The following is a 22,284-nucleotide window of genomic DNA, read 5'->3' on the forward strand; positions in this document are numbered from 1 at the left end:
AAGTTAGCACAACTTCGCCTTAGGCGAAGTTAGAACAACTTCGCCATAGGCGAAGTTAGAACAACTTCGCCTACTGGCCCAAGACCAAGCCCGCGAAGTTGGTTATCTATATATATGTGTGTCTTGTTTAGGGTTTAGAATCCAGAAAGTTAGTGTTTTGGTGATCAGTTCAATTGTCTAGAGAGAAACAGAGAGGGAGAGTCGTGTGGGACGGCCCGAGGTAGAGCTCACCTCGGGTCGGTCGTGCCTTTGTTTATGTTCGGTATGTAACGTGTTATGGTTATTATATAAAGGATCTGCAGATTCGTTTATTCCATTCGTGTGTTTGTTCGTGTGTTTGTTTATGTGTAATCGTGTTCTTCGTCTTCTACACCATTAAACGAGTCTAGGAGGATTCCGCACTCCAAGACCTCGTGGGGATCTCGTATCGATCAGCGACGCCCCGGGGGGACCTACAAGTGGTATCAGAGCCTTAGGCTCTTATGCAATGGTTCGAGATCTGCGTTTTGGTGTTTCTGCCACGTTTCTGATGTGTTTTTGGCCGAACAGCCGCCGTAGGCGAAGTTATTGGGTTCAGACGAAGTTGTCGCTGAAATTTTTGGGTTTTGGAGAAGTTAGTAGCCAAGCGATGTTAAAGCCAGGCGAAGTTAAAGCCAGGCGAAGTTAATGAGGGGCGAAGTTGACTTTTAGGGGAAGTTGACTTTTGGGCGAAGTTATAGCCAGGCGAAGTTAATGAGGGGCGAAGTTGACTTTTAGGCGAAGTTGACTTTTGGGCGAAGTTGACTTTTTGCGAAGTTAAAAAAAATTGTTTGGAGTTTTCGTCTGTATGGCCAGGTGTACACGATTATTGTGAGACCGAATGTGTTGTTCCGACAACGAGTGAAACTTGGTATCTCTTGGTCTTACGTGAGAACAAATACGGGTCAACTCTGGATATGGAGTTTAAGTTGTGAATGGGATATTGATTGAAACTGGATATTGACACATATTTGGGTGTTTGTGGGCAAAGAAATTGTTGTTGTTCGAGGTTGACCAACTGAAGAAAGTCAAATCGAACTGAAGGTTTTCGTCATTACTGGATTGCGGTCAGAGCATATTATTTATGTTATTTTCAAGGCGTTCGAGAATTGGACCCTGTTACGATTTTGGAACAAGTTGGATTTAATCGGGAATTAATTTGTTTATGTTCTTGATCGTTATCCATGGTGATTGAAGATGCTTCGGATTAATTAATGGTCATGTGTGTTAGATTCTGTTAAGGTGGTTTTGTGATGAAATTGATCACTTGATGTTGAGTAGTTGAAGATTGAACCTTATCTTACTATACAATTCCGACGTGTTGGTGAAGTTGTGGAGGGAGCCCAACTTCACGTGTTGGTGAAGTTAGAAGAACTTCACGTGATTGGTTGAGATGATCAATTAGGCACGGGGATGCATGCATGTCAAAGACCTCGATCGATATAGTCGGAGGAGCTTACACTGAAGGGGAGATGTGATATGGAAGACGCCGGGTGATTGGTAGATTTGTGGAGCTACAAGACAGTTTCAGACACGGCTGGTTGAAGACAGGATGGATGTTGCATGTATATGTGAAGTTCAAGTCTGAAGATCACAGTGCAATCGAGTTCTACAAGAAGGAGCAAACAGAAGATCATCAGTTAAGAGGGAGTTTGTTGGTGCATGTTTTGTAACAGGTGATCTTTTGTGTTTGTTAGAATTGAGAGCAACGGTCAAAGGGGAGTCTGTTGGTTCATTTTGTGACCGTCGCTATGCAATTCTGACCAGCGGAGACGCCATAGGCGAAGTTAGCACAACTTCGCCTTAGGCGAAGTTAGAACAACTTCGCCATAGGCGAAGTTAGAACAACTTCGCCTACTGGCCCAAGACCAAGCCCGCGAAGTTGGTTATCTATATATATGTGTGTCTTGTTTAGGGTTTAGAATCCAGAAAGTTAGAGTGTTTTGGTGATCAGTTCAATTGTCTAGAGAGAAACAGAGAGGGAGAGTCGTGTGGGACGGCCCGAGGTAGAGCTCACCTCGGGTCGGTCGTGCCTTTGTTTATGTTCGGTATGTAACGTGTTATGGTTATTATATAAAGGATCTGCAGATTCGTTTATTCCATTCGTGTGTTTGTTCGTGTGTTTGTTTATGTGTAATCGTGTTCTTCGTCTTCTACACCATTAAACGAGTCTAGGAGGATTCCGCACTCCTAGACCTCGTGGGGATCTCGTATCGATCAGCGACGCCCCGGGGGGGACCTACAAGTGGTATCAGAGCCTTAGGCTCTTATGCAATGGTTCGAGATCTGCGTTTTGGTGTTTCTGCCACGTTTCTGATGTGTTTTTGGCCGAACAGCCGCCGTAGGCGAAGTTATTGGGTTCAGACGAAGTTGTCGCTGAAATTTTTGGGTTTTGGAGAAGTTAGTAGCCAAGCGATGTTAAAGCCAGGCGAAGTTAAAGCCAGGCGAAGTTAATGAGGGGCGAAGTTGACTTTTAGGGGAAGTTGACTTTTGGGCGAAGTTATAGCCAGGCGAAGTTAATGAGGGGCGAAGTTGACTTTTAGGCGAAGTTGACTTTTGGGCGAAGTTGACTTTTTGCGAAGTTAAAAAAAATTGTTTGGAGTTTTCGTCTGTATGGCCAGGTGTACACGATTATTGTGAGACCGAAAGTGTTGATCCGACAACGAGTGAAACTTGGTATCTCTTGGTCTTACGTGAGAACAAATACGGGTCAACTCTGGATATGGAGTTTAAGTTGTGAATGGGATATTGATTGAAACTGGATATTGACACATATTTGGGTGTTTGTGGGCAAAGAAATTGTTGTTGTTCGAGGTTGACCAACTGAAGAAAGTCAAATCGAACTGAAGGTTTTCGTCATTACTGGATTGCGGTCAGAGCATATTGTTTATGTTATTTTCAAGGCGTTCGAGAATTGGACCCTGTTACGATTTTGGAACAAGTTGGATTTAATCGGGAATTAATTTGTTTATGTTCTTGATCGTTATCCATGGTGATTGAAGATGCTTCGGATTAATTAATGGTCATGTGTGTTAGATTCTGTTAAGGTGGTTTTGTGATGAAATTGATCACTTGATGTTGAGTAGTTGAAGATTGAACCTTATCTTACTATACAATTCCGACGTGTTGGTGAAGTTGTGGAGGGAGCCCAACTTCACGTGTTGGTGAAGTTAGAAGAACTTCACGTGATTGGTTGAGATGATCAATTAGGCACGGGGATGCATGCATGTCAAAGACCTCGATCGATATAGTCGGAGGAGCTTACACTGAAGGGGAGATGTGATATGGAAGACGCCGGGTGATTGGTAGATTTGTGGAGCTACAAGACAGTTTCAGACACGGCTGGTTGAAGACAGGATGGATGTTGCATGTATATGTGAAGTTCAAGTCTGAAGATCACAGTGCAATCGAGTTCTACAAGAAGGAGCAAACAGAAGATCATCAGTTAAGAGGGAGTTTGTTGGTGCATGTTTTGTAACAGGTGATCTTTTGTGTTTGTTAGAATTGAGAGCAACGGTCAAAGGGGAGTCTGTTGGTTCATTTTGTGACCGTCGCTATGCAATTCTGACCAGCGGAGACGCCATAGGCGAAGTTAGCACAACTTCGCCTTAGGCGAAGTTAGAACAACTTCGCCATAGGCGAAGTTAGAACAACTTCGCCTACTGGCCCAAGACCAAGCCCGCGAAGTTGGTTATCTATATATATGTGTGTCTTGTTTAGGGTTTAGAATCCAGAAAGTTAGAGTGTTTTGGTGATCAGTTCAATTGTCTAGAGAGAAACAGAGAGGGAGAGTCGTGTGGGACGGCCCGAGGTAGAGCTCACCTCGGGTCGGTCGTGCCTTTGTTTATGTTCGGTATGTAACGTGTTATGGTTATTATATAAAGGATCTGCAGATTCGTTTATTCCATTCGTGTGTTTGTTCGTGTGTTTGTTTATGTGTAATCGTGTTCTTCGTCTTCTACACCATTAAACGAGTCTAGGAGGATTCCGCACTCCTAGACCTCGTGGGGATCTCGTATCGATCAGCGACGCCCCGGGGGGGACCTACAAGTGGTATCAGAGCCTTAGGCTCTTATGCAATGGTTCGAGATCTGCGTTTTGGTGTTTCTGCCACGTTTCTGATGTGTTTTTGGCCGAACAGCCGCCGTAGGCGAAGTTATTGGGTTCAGACGAAGTTGTCGCTGAAATTTTTGGGTTTTGGAGAAGTTAGTAGCCAAGCGATGTTAAAGCCAGGCGAAGTTAAAGCCAGGCGAAGTTAATGAGGGGCGAAGTTGACTTTTAGGGGAAGTTGACTTTTGGGCGAAGTTATAGCCAGGCGAAGTTAATGAGGGGCGAAGTTGACTTTTAGGCGAAGTTGACTTTTGGGCGAAGTTGACTTTTTGCGAAGTTAAAAAAAATTGTTTGGAGTTTTCGTCTGTATGGCCAGGTGTACACGATTATTGTGAGACCGAAAGTGTTGATCCGACAACGAGTGAAACTTGGTATCTCTTGGTCTTACGTGAGAACAAATACGGGTCAACTCTGGATATGGAGTTTAAGTTGTGAATGGGATATTGATTGAAACTGGATATTGACACATATTTGGGTGTTTGTGGGCAAAGAAATTGTTGTTGTTCGAGGTTGACCAACTGAAGAAAGTCAAATCGAACTGAAGGTTTTCGTCATTACTGGATTGCGGTCAGAGCATATTGTTTATGTTATTTTCAAGGCGTTCGAGAATTGGACCCTGTTACGATTTTGGAACAAGTTGGATTTAATCGGGAATTAATTTGTTTATGTTCTTGATCGTTATCCATGGTGATTGAAGATGCTTCGGATTAATTAATGGTCATGTGTGTTAGATTCTGTTAAGGTGGTTTTGTGATGAAATTGATCACTTGATGTTGAGTAGTTGAAGATTGAACCTTATCTTACTATACAATTCCGACGTGTTGGTGAAGTTGTGGAGGGAGCCCAACTTCACGTGTTGGTGAAGTTAGAAGAACTTCACGTGATTGGTTGAGATGATCAATTAGGCACGGGGATGCATGCATGTCAAAGACCTCGATCGATATAGTCGGAGGAGCTTACACTGAAGGGGAGATGTGATATGGAAGACGCCGGGTGATTGGTAGATTTGTGGAGCTACAAGACAGTTTCAGACACGGCTGGTTGAAGACAGGATGGATGTTGCATGTATATGTGAAGTTCAAGTCTGAAGATCACAGTGCAATCGAGTTCTACAAGAAGGAGCAAACAGAAGATCATCAGTTAAGAGGGAGTTTGTTGGTGCATGTTTTGTAACAGGTGATCTTTTGTGTTTGTTAGAATTGAGAGCAACGGTCAAAGGGGAGTCTGTTGGTTCATTTTGTGACCGTCGCTATGCAATTCTGACCAGCGGAGACGCCATAGGCGAAGTTAGCACAACTTCGCCTTAGGCGAAGTTAGAACAACTTCGCCATAGGCGAAGTTAGAACAACTTCGCCTACTGGCCCAAGACCAAGCCCGCGAAGTTGGTTATCTATATATATGTGTGTCTTGTTTAGGGTTTAGAATCCAGAAAGTTAGAGTGTTTTGGTGATCAGTTCAATTGTCTAGAGAGAAACAGAGAGGGAGAGTCGTGTGGGACGGCCCGAGGTAGAGCTCACCTCGGGTCGGTCGTGCCTTTGTTTATGTTCGGTATGTAACGTGTTATGGTTATTATATAAAGGATCTGCAGATTCGTTTATTCCATTCGTGTGTTTGTTCGTGTGTTTGTTTATGTGTAATCGTGTTCTTCGTCTTCTACACCATTAAAAGAGTCTAGGAGGATTCCGCACTCCTAGACCTCGTGGGGATCTCGTATCGATCAGCGACGCCCCGGGGGGGACCTACAAGTGGTATCAGAGCCTTAGGCTCTTATGCAATGGTTCGAGATCTGCGTTTTGGTGTTTCTGCCACGTTTCTGATGTGTTTTTGGCCGAACAGCCGCCGTAGGCGAAGTTATTGGGTTCAGACGAAGTTGTCGCTGAAATTTTAGGGTTTTGGAGAAGTTAGTAGCCAAGCGATGTTAAAGCCAGGCGAAGTTAAAGCCAGGCGAAGTTAATGAGGGGCGAAGTTGACTTTTAGGGGAAGTTGACTTTTGGGCGAAGTTATAGCTAGGCGAAGTTAATGAGGGGCGAAGTTGACTTTTAGGCGAAGTTGACTTTTGGCGAAGTTAAAAAAAATTGTTTAGAGTTTTCGTCTGTATGGCCAGGTGTACACAATTATTGTGAGACCGAAAGTGTTGTTCCGACAACGAGTGAAACTTGGTATCTCTTGGTCTTACGTGAGAATAAATACGGGTCAACTCTGGATATGGAGTTTAAGTTGTGAATGGGATATTGATTGAAACTGGATATTGACACATATTTGGGTGTTTGTGGGCAAAGAAATTGTTGTTGTTCGAGGTTGACCAACTGAAGAAAGTCAAATCGAACTGAAGGTTTTCGTCATTACTGGATTGCGGTCAGAGCATATTATTTATGTTATTTTCAAGGCGTTCGAGAATTGGACCCTGTTACGATTTTGGAACAAGTTGGATTTAATCGGGAATTAATTTGTTTATGTTCTTGATCGTTATCCATGGTGATTGAAGATGCTTCGGATTAATTAATGTTCATGTGTGTTAGATTCTGTTAAGGTGGTTTTGTGATGAAATTGATCACTTGATGTTGAGTAGTTGAAGATTGAACCTTATCTTACTATACAATTCCGACGTGTTGGTGAAGTTGTGGATGGAGTCCAACTTCACGTGTTGGTGAAGTTAGAAGAACTTCACGTGATTGGTTGAGATGATCAATTAGGCACGGGGATGCATGCATGTCAAAGACCTCGATCGATATAGTCGGAGGAGCTTACACTGAAGGGGAGATGTGATATGGAAGACGCCGGGTGATTGGTAGATTTGTGGATCTACAAGACAGTTCCAGACACGGCTGGTTGAAGACAGTATGGATGTTGCATGTATATGTGAAGTTCAAGTCTGAAGATCACAGTGCAATCGAGTCCTACAAGAAGGATCAAACAGAAGATCATCAGTTAAGAGGGAGTTTGTTGGTGCATGTTTTGTAACAGGTGATCTTTTGTGTTTGTTAGAATTGAGAGCAACGGTCAAAGGGGAGTCTGTTGGTGCATTTTGTGACCGTCGCTATGCAATTCTGACCAGCGGAGACGCCATAGGCGAAGTTAGCACAACTTCGCCTTAGGCGAAGTTAGAACAACTTCGCCATAGGCGAAGTTAGAACAACTTCGCCTACTGGCCCAAGCCCAAGCCCGCGAAGTTGGTTATCTATATATATGTGTGTCTTGTTTAGGGTTTAGAATCCAAAAAGTTAGAGTGTTTTGGTGATCAGTTCAATTGTCTAGAGAGAAACAGAGAGGGAGAGTCGTGTGGGACGGCCCGAGGTAGAGCTCACCTCGGGTCGGTCGTGCCTTTGTTTATGTTCGGTATGTAACGTGTTATGGTTATTATATAAAGGATCTGCAGATTCGTTTATTCCATTCGTGTGTTTGTTCGTGTGTTTGTTTGTGTATAATCGTGTTCTTCGTCTTCTACACCATTAAACGAGTCTAGGAGGATTCCGCACTCCTAGACCTCGTGCGGATCTCGTATCGATCAGTGACGCCCCAGGGGGACCTACAAATACGAAGCACTTATCACAGGTTTACTCTTAGCCAAACAAATGAGGATCAGGTATCGTCAAGTTTATATAGATTCTTTACTTAATAATAACCACTTTAACGGCTCTTATACCGTGAAATGTGAGAATATGATCAAGTATTTAGAAATCATGAAGGAATTAGCAAAATCCTTCGAGTTGTTTAGTATCATGCAGGTACCAAGAGAAGAAAATGCTGGGGCAGATGCCTTAGCGAACTTAGCATCATCAATAAAGATCCCAGATGATGTAAAGATTCCTATCATTCATATATTGTCTCCGGCAATTGGAGAACAGGAAGCTGTGGAGGTAACAGTGGATTGCACAGAAGAACTTAAGGATCCTTCATCCTCTCCAAAAGCAGGATCTTGGATCCTTCCAATCAAGAAATTCCTCCAAGATGGATAAATCCCTACGGGGGAAAACCCTAAAGCTTTTAGGTTGAAGGTATTACAATTCATTATTTTACAGGATATTGTATATAGAAAATCTCTTGTAGGTCCCTATTTGAGATGCATCGAGGATCCTGAAATACAAGTGGTACTCCAAGACTTCCACGAAGACGATTGCGGCAACCACACAGGGGGAAGAAGGATGCAATGGAGTATTCAAAGAAGTGTGATGCTTGCCAAAGGCAAGGAAACATCCTGCACCAACCAACAGAACATATGTATCCTATATCCTCATCATGGCCTTTCATGAAGTGGGGCATGGATATCGTGGGTAAGCTACCTAAGGCGCCAGGAGGAAAAGTATTCATGCTTGCAATGACTGATTACTTTTCAAAGTGGATAGAAGCTGAAGCTTTTGTTCAAGTCCGCGAAAAGGAGGTGATATCTTTCATTAAAATAAATATTATTAGATTTGTTATCCCTTCAGAAATTATTTGTGACAATGGTTCCCAGTTTATAGGGAAAAGAACCACTAATTTTTGTGACATTTGGGGCATCAAGATGATTACTTCTACACCAGTTCACCCTCAAGCCAATGGCCAGGCAGAATCAAGTAACAAGATCATGATCAACAACTTGAAGAAGAAACTAGGATCCAAGAAGGGCAAATGGGCTGAGGAACTTCCCTATGTTCTTTGGGCTGATAGAACAACACCAAAGAATGCAACATGCCAAACACCCTTCTCATTGGTGTTTGACCAGAATCTGTAATCCTTACAGAGATGGTGGTTCCTACAGGCAGAACAAGCATCTGTGATCCTGAGGTCAATAATGAAATCCTTCTCGAAGACTTGGATAATGTTGAAGAGCTGAGAGATCCAGCCAAGATCAGAATGGCGGCATATCAACAAAGGGTAGCTGGGGAATACAACAAGAGTATAAGGATCAGAAGATTTCAAAAAGGAGATCTGGTCTTGAGGAAAGTCTTCCAAAATACAACTAATCCGACAGATGGGAAGCTAGCACCTAAGTGGGAAGGTCCATATCTGTTCTAGTCGGAGGCATGAAAGGGGCATATCATATGCTCACTATGGAAGGCAGCAGGTTACCAAGGGCATGGAATGCTATCCATCTCAAAAAGTATTTTTTCTGATCAGGATCAAATATCCTCAAAGGATCGAGTATCCTTAAAGGATCAAGGATCCAAAAATTGGTAATATCTATCTGATCACTTATCCCTTTCAGATTCTTATTGATTTAAGGATAATATATTCTTAACGTTTGTTTTTTCCAAGTTTTAAGTAACAATGCAAGTTTCTACAAATGATTCAATGACTAAGAGGTTGGCCACCTCTCCCTCACACTTAAGGTACACTATTGTTTTCCTTGGCCTAGCCCACGATTAAGGTGTGACCCCCGATGGTCATATCTTCCAAGGTTTAAAGGTTTTCACCTTTCTTATAAATTAGAGTTTCTACACTCTCGTCTGGAGAGCACGTTATCCAACGTATAGTCCGGGGCTGTGGGACCAGTACACGCTTAGTGGCTGACAATTTCGTTTCTTTCGGCTATATGGAGGATCCTACAATTTATGGTAGACGTACCATACCACCGGTTTATAACATTTTCATGTTATCTCAAGACAAAGGTTTCTAACATTTTCATGTTAGCTAAGGTTTTGGCTTTTTCACGTCACTTACGTTTAGGAAAATCCCCAATTGACATCCGTATCTCTGGGCCAGTCCCCAGTTTGGGCTTGTCCCCATCTTAACATCAATATATTTGGGCTTGTACCCAGCTTGACATCAATATATTTGGGCTTGTCCCCAGGATATTGGGCTTGTCCCCAGTTTATTTGGGCGTGTCCCCAGTTATTTGGGCTTGTCCCCAGTTTATTTTGGCTTGTCCCCAGTAATTTGGGCTTGTCCCCAGTTTATTTGGGCTTGTCCCCAGTTTGTTGGGTTTTATCCCCGTTAATATCATAAGTTATTTGCATCAGGTATCCTAAGTTCAATTACAAGGATAACAGAAGGATCAATACTTATGGATTCAAGATCCTTAACTCATTTTTACAAGGGTCACAGAAGGTTCGACGCTTATGGTAACCTAGGTCTAGTTAGATCTTATGGTATGGTTTCTACTTATCAATTTACATTTACTTGGCTAAAATTTTTGTAAACTCATTTATGTAAGGATTCAAAATCCTTAATTTATTTTACAAGGATATTCTATCCTTAAAGCTTTTTACTCAAGAATGTTTCTTAAAACTTTTAATAAAACTAAGACTATATCAGACTTACTTTGAGAATAACACATAAATAGTCAAAAGCTTAAATTATTTTTAAGTCACCCGAACATACCAAAATCCTTAACCCGGATTTTACCATTCAAAAGATGGATCATCCACCCAGGTTAAGCAGGTGTTACTAGCTGTTCATGATTTGCAGGGAGAATAAGAGGAGTTGGATATATAGCCGGAATGGAAGTTACCAAAGAAACTCAATAGATATATGATAATTATATCTAGCTTGTCAAATCTCATCTATTTTTGCAGGAAGTTTGAAGTCAAAGGCAAAATGACAGCTGTGATCTTATCACAACCGCCATTTTGGGGGCAATTGTTAGGACAAAGAAATTTGACACTGTGGATACGTTATCCTGGCATATGTCTGGATCAGTTATCCTTAGCATGTGTTTCAGATCCTGTCAGGATCAAGGATTCTCAGTAATTGGTAGATTGTTTCTCATGTGTAGGTTAATATTTGATAGGTATAACGGCTGGAGGACCAAGTCTACCTTATATCTCGCTTCTGGACTCTTCTAGCACGTGGTCAAAAAGTGTTGAAGGAGTTAGTGGGATAGTGGCGGATTTTTAGGACAATTTGTTAGTTGTTATTTTGGTTTTTATATTGAGCTATGATAAAATTAGGTCGCATACATATTCTCACTTGCTACTCATGTTCATAAACACTCTCTCAAGAACTCTCTAAGCAGTTCATACAAACACTTAACTATTTTTAATATTTGATCATAAACTCCAACCACTGTAACCCGATTCTTTGATTAATAAAGTGGTGATAGACAATTGTCATCACCCTGGGTTTTTATGCCAGCGATCTTCTAAATATCAATGGCTTTTCCTCGTAACAAATCCGTGTGTTTGTGTTTGAAGCCATTTCATAATCGTTATTATCATCATAGCACTATACCTCACCTTACAAATTTGGTTACTTGATCCTTAAACGATTTTTGACCAAAACAACGAGTACAGAAAAAGTTCATTTTAAAACGGTTAAATGAGGTTTACACAACGGTTTCAAAATCGTTTTAAATGTTGTGTTGCAAAATGAATTTAAAACGGTTTAGAAACAAGTGTAAGATGGTATCTAAAAACTACGCTACATATACCAGTGTAAAATGATACACAAAAAACAACACTTCAAAAACCGTTGTAAACTGATATTAAAATTAAATTAGTTTGCAGTAACCAACAAATTGTTGTAACCAAAAGCCCAAAATCCAATTTATATACACAAATCATCTTACATTTATACAAAACTGGATGAACCTATAAATATAATGTAAACAAATATATATAAAATGTTATTTCTACTTCTCCGAATTTGTTCAAAATGTTTTCCGAATAACATCTTTAAAATCTTCAAAATCGCAAATGCATATTCTTCAACAGTTTGAGCAAAAATCCTATATCCTTCCCAACTTCTAGTAACACTATGTCCATTTTCGATCCAGCTAAATATAGACACAACACATATCAATTCCACAAAACTTAAGAAGATTAGAATATATATCAAAATAAGGAAACCAACTCTATATTATATGTTAAAACGGATCACTTAGCCATTTACATGAGACTACAACTTTATTAAAGTAGGTTTTAGTTTAAACATTCTATCAAACAGTTAGTGTGCATTATAAATTATATATGAAACAAACATTAAACGAGTTTTAAGGTATATTCTGAAGGAATATAATGTATGAAAGTTACAACTCATAATAAATCCAGTTTGTTCATAACACAATTTAGTTTATGTAAAAGTTAATTTGTATGACTCAATAAGTCATATTGTATTGGATTAGAAAAAAAACAGTTTTAACGTTGTTCGAAATAGACAATGTCGATCACTAGCATCTCGTTTACACAATGTAACAATATATAATCCTCAATTAAGCTATTTATCAAGCACTTGGTGTGCATTATGTTTTCATTTCATTTTTTTCTTCTTTCATTATTTAATGACTTCAAAAACAATATATGACTTTATTTTTAAATATTAATTATCCAAACAAATAAAACTTTAAAAAGCGAAAGAACAAGATATATATACCTATAATGAATTATTGCAGAAAAATCTTCTTCCTTTAATAAGCAAATTTATGTTTAGCGAATGAAGGAAATCACAGAATGAATATATAACTACTTAACTAAATCAGAGACATTAAACAATCAACAAGTTCACCATAACGATAACCCTAAACAAATGCAATATTCTGATCGGTAAACATAAGCACATAATAAACAAATCCATACTGAAATTACATAAAGTAAACTGGATCTACAACTTTAACATAATAAAATCAAGCCTCATAAACCCTAACTAAAATTATAAACACAACCAACGAATCATAGCTCATTATAAATGCATATGCAATTTTAAGAGTGGATTGATATATATATATATATATATATATATATATAGAGAGAGAGAGAGAGAGAGAGAGAAGGGGGGAGTATTTAAGATAACTATTTAGAGGTTAAAGGGGGAAGATAAAATTTATGAAATTTTTTAATGGACGGAAATGAAAACACTATACATTGATGGGAGGGAACCTTAAAAACTTAAACAACTCTAGTTTTTAATAAACAACGCTACTTACAACAAGTTCAATAAACAACACTATTTTTCTCTTATTGACAACGGCTTTCAATGGTGGGGAACCTCAAAACTTTAAACAACACTATCTTTCAATAAATAACGCTACTTTACAATAAGTTCAATAAACAAAAATAGTTTTCTTTTTAAGTGGGAGGGAACCTCAAAACTTTGAAGAACGCTAGATTTCAATAAACAACGCCACTTTGCAATAAGTACAATAAACAATGTTACTTTTCATTTTATTTACAACTATTCACTTGTGGAGAAAACTTCAACATCTTAAACAACCCTAGTTATCAATAAATAACGCTACTTTTCAATAAGTTCAATAGACAACACTAATTTCTTCTTATTTACAACTTGTTTAGAAAATTGTTCTTTTTAAAACGATGAATTACATCTTATTCAACGGTTGACCTTCATACCATTGTAAAACATTTTTATGACTTGTGTTAATAGACAAGCGAACACAAATAAAATCAACAAAGCCTAGAGATTGAGACCGACGTATTCATCAATGTGAATAATGAAAGCCTGTAAACGAATCGAACAAACACAAACAAGGGCGTATTCGTGTTCTTTCATTTAACTTTAAACGAATATGAACACTTAATTGAACAACTATTTATGTTCCTTTTCGTTTATTTAAAAAAAGAATATTTGTGTTCGTTTATATTCATTTTTTTATAATCTAAGGGAACATAACCGAACAAAGATAAACGAACATAAATGAATATAGATGAACAAATGTAAGTGAACACAACAAACATAAACGAACATAAATGAAAACACTTAAATGAACACAAATTAAAAAAATATAAAACCTTTGATTAGATGACTCATCAAGATAATAATTGATTATTTTCTAATAACACATAAATAAGCATACATAAACAAACATAAAAGAACGTTCATGAACATAAGTGAACGAACAGAATATGTGTTCATTTTTGTTCGTTTAATTAAACGAACATAAACGAACTTCCCGCTGAACGGTTCACGAACAGTTCACCGAACATTCAGTTCATTTACAGACATATGTATTCTATTGTCTCTATTTTTTACAAAACATACCATCTATTATATAACACTTTTAAGTAAGGGTGGCAAACCCAACCCAAATGGATTTATTTGGGTCAAGATAGATAAACTTTAAAAGTAAAATGGGTTAGAATGGATCATAAAAAATTTTCAAGTGGGTCAGGATGGGTTGGAAATATACAAGTGAGTTTCATTTATAGATTAAAATGGGTCAAAACAAAATACCCAAGTTATCCAAAATTTATCTAATTCAAAATGCCCAAACTATCACGTGCGAAACAAAACTCATCCGAAACCAAAAAAAATGATTAAAACAAAACAAAAACTCTGAACCGACTAAAACGAAACAAAAAAAAACAAAAACGAAACTGAACCGAAATAAAAAAAACGACCAAAACAAAACAAAAAAACGGAATGAAACCAAAAAACTGACCAAAAGAAAAAAAAGCGAAATGCAACCGAAAAACTAACAAAACTAAACAAAAACACTGAATCGACCAAACCGAAACAAAACTGAATCGAAATAAAAAAACGACCAAAACGAAACAAAAAAAACGATATGAAACCGAAAAGTTGACCAAAACGAAACAAAAAAAAAGCGAAATGCAACTGAAAAGCTGACAAAGACAAAACAAAAACACTGAACCGACCAAAACGAAACAAAAAAAAACGAAATGAAACTGAACCGAAATAAAATAACGACCAAAACGAAACAAAAAAAAAACAGAATGAAACCAAAAAACTGGCCAAAAGAAACAAAAAAAGTGAAATGCAACCAAAAAGCTAACCAAAACTAAACAAAAACATTGAATCGACCAAACCGAAACAAAACTAAATCGAAATAGAAAAACGACCAAAACGAAACAAAAAAACGATATGAAACCGAAAAGTTGACCAAAACGAAACAAAAAAAACGAAATGCGACTAAAAAGCTGACCAAAACAAAAAATAAACCGACCAAAACGAAACAAAAAAACCGAAACGAAACAAAAAACGATATGACACCGAAAAGCTGACCAAAACGAAACAAAAAAAAACGAAGTGAAACTGAAAAGCTGATCAGTACAAAAAAAACAACAAATCGACCGAAACGAAACAAAAAAAAACTAAACTAAACTGAACCGGAATAGAAAAACGACCAAAATGAAACAAAAAAAAGCTGACAAAAAGAAAACAAAAACACTGAACCGACCAAAACGAAACAAAAAAAACGAAATGAAACTGAACCGAAATAGAAAAACGACCGAAACGAAACAAAAAACATAATTGAAACAAAAAAACTGACCAAAAGGAAATATAAAAAAACTAAATGCAATTTAAAACCCGGACCAAAACGAAACAAAAAAACTGAAATGAAACAGAATCGAAATAAAAAAACGGCCAAAACGATACAAAAAACCGATATGAAACTGAAAAATTGACTAAAACGAAGCAAAAAAAAGCGAAATGCAATAAAAAAACTGAAACGTAGCCGACCAAAATAAAACATAATGAATTGAAATGAAACAAAAAAAACGAAATAAAACCGAAAAACTTACTAATACAAAACAAAACTGAAACCGAAAAAAACTGAGAAATCGAAACCGAAATCATTGAAACCGATCAGATACCGAAACCGACCGAAATGGAAAAAACAAAACCGAACCGAAAAAAACCTGAAAAACTCGAACCTGAACCAATAAAAAGCATTTTTTTTTGTTTAATGAACGAAGATGAGGTGTGAAACATTTTAGTTATTTTACGTTTTGCGTTTTTTATTTATATTTTGAGTTATTATTTTTTTAATAGTTTTTTTGAATATTTTTTTGAGTGGTTTTTTAAAACCCTTTGTATGTCAACCTTCATTTGAGTCAAGATGGGTTAGCTTTACCCATCTTGACTCATATCCATCATAATCCTTTATTTTAAAAATCCATCCTGACCTCATACTCGTCCTGACCCATCACCCAAATCTAACCCAACCCACTCACATTGCCACCTCTACTTTTAAGCCCGTATTCTACCTGTATACCTACATATATACCTGCCGTCCTCGATGTGAAGTCTGTTCTTAGCTCCATCATCATCTTTCCATTTATCCATAAATATATTTAATTCAATATACTGATCATGGTGAATGATAACAAAGTTATGGCGACAGTATCAGAATGTTAGAGACGTTAAATCAAGAAAAAACGAGTTTAAGCATCAAATTTAAATAACTACCTAAATAGCTACAAACGTAATTATTAATATAACTATTACAAATAGACAAGTCCAATTACATGAAAATCACCACAAAAATTCCAAAAGAAAATATTATTTCATTCTCCTAACCAAAAAAAAAACATATAACATGCTTCTATATTATTTTATTTTTATTCATGTGTTGCCATATTATATTAAAAAACAAAAAGCATAAGTACTCACATTAAACATATATTAATTTCTTGAATGATTAGCAAGTTGTGGCAAACCTGGATTGACCTTAAAATTATGTACTTAATTTAACCTTGAAACATCGTGTCAAAGCTAAAGTACACAACACTCTTTAATTGACTATGTTAGACAAGACATAGTGATAATAGTGATAACAATGCAATAGGAACATTTTTTAACACGGGTTAAGTTATTCTATAAATGTCAATAAAAATGAGAACTTTGAGAAGTCATAATTAATTGACATGTATCAAGTAAGTACCAACAGAAAAATAGTATAAAAGTAATACTACACATCTTATCCCTTTACATGCAAGTCACATGTTAATTCCCCTATCATTTTTAAATGTCTATAACTTTTTCATATGATTTTTTTTAAATAAATTCACATATAACATGCGATTTTATCTTTAATATGAGTATGATTTTGTTATATAAAATAAAAAAAATTACGTTATTGTGTCTTTTTGTTTACCATTGTGTCTTTTTTCGTCATTGTGTCTTTCTGTTTGTCAATGTGTTTTTTAGCCATTGTGTATTTTCTGTTTGTCAATGTGTTTTTTCGTCATTGTGTCTTTCAACTGATCATTGTGTTTTTTTTAAATACTAATAACACCGTTGTGTAATAATATGTAAATATAATGAAAAATACCAACAAATTATCTAATACATAAAACACAATGATTAATACATATTACATAATAACCTGAAACATAAAATACAATAATAAATACATATAACACAATGACATGAAACATTAGACACAATGGTAAATACATATAACATAATGACATGAAACATTAGACACAATGGTAAATACATATAATACAATGACCTGAAACGTAAAACACAATGGAATCTACATATTTCACATTGACTTGAACGTAATACACAATAAACATAATACTATTGTTCTCAACTTAAGTGAATGTTGAGCAATGACTAAAAAACAATGATAAGTAGAAAGACAAATGTTGAACATAAAGACACAACGGAGAACAAAATGACACAATGATTTAATCTTTGTTTTAATTTTTCTCTTTAATATGAGTACCAATTAAAAAACACAATGACCAATATATATAACACAATGTATAGAAAAACTCAATTAAAAAACACAATAAACAACCAAATAACACAATATAAAAAAACACTAATTTTTTTTATTTTTATATAACAATATGATATTCATATTAAAGATAAAAAAAAAGGTTTGTTATGTGGTAAAAAAAATTTCTAAAAATAATGTCGTATAAAAAAATTATAGACGTTTTAAAATGATAGAGAAATTGACATGTGCCTTGCATGTGGAAAGAGAAAATCATCATAAATGGGTAATTACATTCATGGCATTCTCATCAACTTTTATTCTTAAATTAATTTCCACAATCTAAATTTCAAATTAATGGATTAGATTTCTTCTCACCCTTCTCATTTTTGTTGTAATTTGTATATTAACTTTATCCTTTTAACACATGACGTCTTGATCAACAATGACTATTTTTACAAAAGATGATATCTCAACCCTTTTCAATTTTTACTCAATTATTAATTTTCTAAACTTTTTAATATAAAGAATATAAATTAAAAGACCTGATTCACCCAACCCTCCCCAACCAGTGTTGTCTACACAACCCGGTGGACGTTAAAAAAACGCCCAGGGATGTTGAGGGTGTTCACCGCATTTTGGATCTCTTTTAGACTTCAAAACGAGTAATCTTAGCGAAGTCGGTAGGTGTCTTTATTTGACAAATTGACTATAAAACGGTGACTAGGTACTCTTTCGCATATGAATCGATGATCCCAATAAGACTCACCACCATACTTGGTACTCTTCCTTCACTTGCACTTGCAACAATGGCAAAAGCTTTAAGCGGTGATGCCGATTCCAAAATGGATGCTGTCCAGCGGCGTCTTATGTTCGAAGACGAGTTAGTTTTCATTTATTATGTGGGTCTGGTTTAATAGATGATACAGAAGGTTTTGTTAATAATATTGGGTTTGTGCTGCAGGTGTATATTGGTGGATGCTAATGATGTTGTTGTTGGTCATGATACAAAATACAATTGTAAGTTGTCTTTTGCTTTATTCATTACCAGGGCTTTATCACTTTATTTGACTCGTTGAGAACTCGGACTCTAGGTCTCATTGAATAGAGTAATTTGATTGTTTTTACGGGTTGCTTATATTTACTAAATAGCATGTATGATGCATCTGCTATGTTATCGGGTCCCTGTGTTTTTGTGGTTTATATAATTAAATTTGGTAATCTTTCTTTGAATTTTACCCGAAAACACATTTCAACACTAATTTACTTAGTTTATATTTATATAATTACTTAATTTATATTTTAGTCATATTTGTATCAGTGAAAACAGATTTACATAATACACTTAAGAGCGGTTTGTTATATTAATGTACTTAAGTGAAAGATTCATCTAAAAGTTTTCATTTTTGTACTTTAGCATAAGTTGTTTCTTCATAATGTTTTATTTTTTGCAGGCCACTTGATGGAAAAGATTGAATCTGAGAATTTGTTGCACCGGGCTTTCAGTGTATTCTTGTTTAACTCAAAACATGAGTTACTCCTTCAAGTATGTGAAATCTTGTGTTGTTTTTAAATTTAATGCTACGAAATAACATCATGTTTTATGCATTAAAAGCTAATAAGTATTGATTTCACTAATTGCAGCAAAGATCCTCAGCAAAGGTCACGTTCCCTTTGGTATGGACAAACACTTGTTGCAGCCATCCACTATATCGTGAATCTGAGCTTATTGAGGAGAACCACCTTGGTATGACTCTTATCAAATATGGTGTTTATCATGTGTTAAGTTGGATATTTTTAAATTTATTCTGCTAAAGTGCTAACATTAGTTCAAGAATAAGATAGGACCACCTATCACTATTCAGTGATATGCATATAGAAACTCTTGTCTTGTTGAGTAGATTAACACGGTATGTTTATTTGTTGGATAAATCCTATAGGAATTGAACGAGAAAATTGTGTTTTAAAGTTGTAAAGTATGAAAAGTAGCAACTGGCAACTTCTTGAAGATATGTTGTAATCTTTTATTAAGTTAACTATTTAATGAAGAGCTGCAACGAATATCTGTAAAATTGGTGCTTTTTAAAAAGTATTTGTAAAAGTGAGTGCTTTTATTTTTTGTAAAAATGGTGGATAGTAGTTTCAAATCATGGACCATCTTCTCAATTCTTACAAATTTAAAGTTTTTTTTCTTTATTTCTATTGCATTTAACATATATATTTAATAAGAACATAGATATAGAGTGTTCAGTTTCTTTTGTCTATTGAAAACCGAATTTTTTGGGGGTAATATTAAAAGATTTAAAATAAGTGTTATCGGTTTACTTATCTAGCTGACTTTGTAAGTATGATTTTGTTCTAAAAAGATTGGTCTTATATTCACAAATATTATTTCCCACATACTTTACCGACATCATCTGCTACATCTGCAGCTTATATAAGATATATTAATTTTAATCTTTTTTTTTATAGGTGTCAGAAATGCTGCACAGAGGAAGCTTCTAGATGAACTCGGTATTCCTTCAGAAGAACTTCCAGTTGATGAGTTTATTCCCCTAGGCCGCATTCTCTACAAAGCACCATCTGATGGAAGGTGGGGCGAACATGAACGTAAGATAATTTATTTTTACAAAATAGATTTTTGGGCAACTTTTAAAACTGTTTGGCCCGTTCATCTTTTAGAATTATTATACAATTCCAACAATTTTAACAAAGTGATGGGTTGGCCTGTTTCGTTTGACTAATTCATAAATATAAATCAATAAAGCAACCCTGTTTGACACGAAATAGGCACTGACTTTTTCTTTTTCAAAATAGTAAGCTTGACTTGAAAAAAAATCTAATGCATGTTACAATGGCACTTGGTATCCTTATGTGCCAAGTGTCGCACAAGATTAAGTTTTTTGTGCCTGGTAAATTAAAATAAAAATGTCAACCCTTGCGCTCACAAGACATCTTCTGCAACAAGAGGTGCATAAGCGTGGCTCTCTTGCCCATGTGGCTGTACTTGGGCTGTTCAAAAAGCTCAAGGCTTGCTTGAAAAAAGCTCGTTTGTAAACGAACCCAGCTGGAACCACGGTCGGCTCGGCTTGTGGCTTGCTCGTTAGTCGTTAACTGGCGTGTTGGTTCACTCATATGGCTGGTTTAAATTAAACTTCAAATTTTATCATAGTAATAATAATAATAACAACATATAAAAATATTGTGAACAAAACAAAATAATACATATTTTGAACCTGTTTCTCTATCTTAAAAGAGTAATAAAGAAGTACATATAATGTTATAAATTCTCTTGTTATAAAAGTACATATAATGTTATAAATTCTCTAGTTAATAAATTTTGAAAAAAAACTGCCTTTGTCTTTTATGTGTCAATCTGCATAAAGATAAAAAAAATACCAAAAATAAAAAGAGCATTTTACGAGTTGGCTCGCTAAGCTCGACTTTTCAGCTCATTAAATAACGAGCTATGCTAAGCCGGCTCATTTAACTTTAAAGTTGAGCCCAGTCCAACCTAGCTTGGCTCATTTACAGTCCTAATGGCATACTTGACGCATTTTCATTAGATTAAATATTTAAACAATATAAAGCCAAACGGCATTTTCCGTGATTTTCTCATAAAATATTCTTTTAGCACATGAGGTCTAATTGTGTGACGGAATATGTACGCGTTAATTTTGCAGTTGATTACCTGCTATTTATTGTACGGGATGTGAGCATGAACCCGAACCCAGATGAGGTTGCAGACGTTAAGTATGTGAACCGCGAGCAGTTAAGAGAGCTGGTGAAGAAAGCAGACGCGGGTGAGGAGGGTCTGAAGCTGTCTCCATGGTTCAGGATGGTCGTGGATAATTTCTTGTTCAAGTGGTGGGATCATGTTGAAAAGGGAAGTCTCCATGAAGCTGCTGATATGAAAACCATCCATAAATTATAATTAATTTCATCTTGAGAAAAATATTTGATTTATAAAGTTATTATATGTATGTAATAACGGGTGGCTGAGGTTAGCCATGCATTGAAACCCACGGTTGATAACCATTGATGCTAATGAAATATTCAAAAAGAGCCCTTGCAAAATTTTCATAGTTTATTTAGTTTGAACTTTTAGTTCCTTTTTTCTTTTTTTTGAAAAAAGTTCATATTTTGTTTTCTACATGTGCACTTTCAATTTCAAACCTAGTTTATCCTAGGTAGCTATCACTATTAGACGTGCACAAAAAACCGGTTCCTGAACCTAATTGGTGGAACCGAACCGGAACCGGTTCCAGTTCCTACCCGGTTGGCTCTATATCCGGTTTGGGTATTTTTGTACCTGAAAATCATACCCGGTTCTCCTATTTGTATGACCCCATCGGTTCCAACCCGGTTCCTAATTGTAACCGGTTCGGTTCCTACCCGAAAAAACCGGTTCCGGCGGGTTTTTTTTGAAAAGTCAAACACAGGTCAAACTAGCCGTTGGAACTTGTTCAACTAATATTTAGTTTTGATTTGTTTAATTATAATTACTTTTATTACTCATGATTAATTTTGTTACTTTTTTAATAACGACGAACATTTTATTTATTTAAACAATAACTATTACAAACATTATTAAAACATAAACGATACTAAACATAACAACTAAAACTTAAAAAACAAAGTCCGTCGTTTTAATTCGGGAATACTTATTTTTGGGTTGTAGAGCCGGACGATTCTCCCACTTCCGCTTTTTTAGCATCCAAACTTCTTTTCTCTCGACAATACTTATTCGTATGTTTTCGTAATGTCGAGTTGGACCCTGCTTTAAGAAACTTCGAGCAATATTTGCAACG

General features: G+C 36.2%; 1 protein-coding gene across 1 annotated transcript; it reads left to right on the forward strand.

Moving 5' to 3' along the window:
- The first annotated feature begins 18,246 nt into the window (after nt 1-18,246).
- On the forward strand, nt 18,247-21,537 carry LOC143539190 (isopentenyl-diphosphate Delta-isomerase I-like). The gene is made up of 6 exons (XM_077032577.1): nt 18,247-18,356; nt 18,438-18,493; nt 18,928-19,019; nt 19,118-19,220; nt 19,946-20,083; nt 21,157-21,537. The coding sequence occupies exons 1-6, from the start codon at nt 18,283-18,285 to the stop codon at nt 21,405-21,407; spliced, it is 714 nt and encodes a 237-aa protein (XP_076888692.1). The 5' UTR covers nt 18,247-18,282; the 3' UTR covers nt 21,408-21,537.
- Nucleotides 21,538-22,284: the final 747 nt, after the last annotated feature.

Source organism: Bidens hawaiensis, unplaced genomic scaffold (genome assembly GCF_021521415.1).
Source record: "Bidens hawaiensis isolate Kalapana, Puna unplaced genomic scaffold, B.hawaiensis_p1.1 tig00011824_1, whole genome shotgun sequence".
Taxonomy (NCBI): domain Eukaryota; kingdom Viridiplantae; phylum Streptophyta; class Magnoliopsida; order Asterales; family Asteraceae; genus Bidens; species Bidens hawaiensis.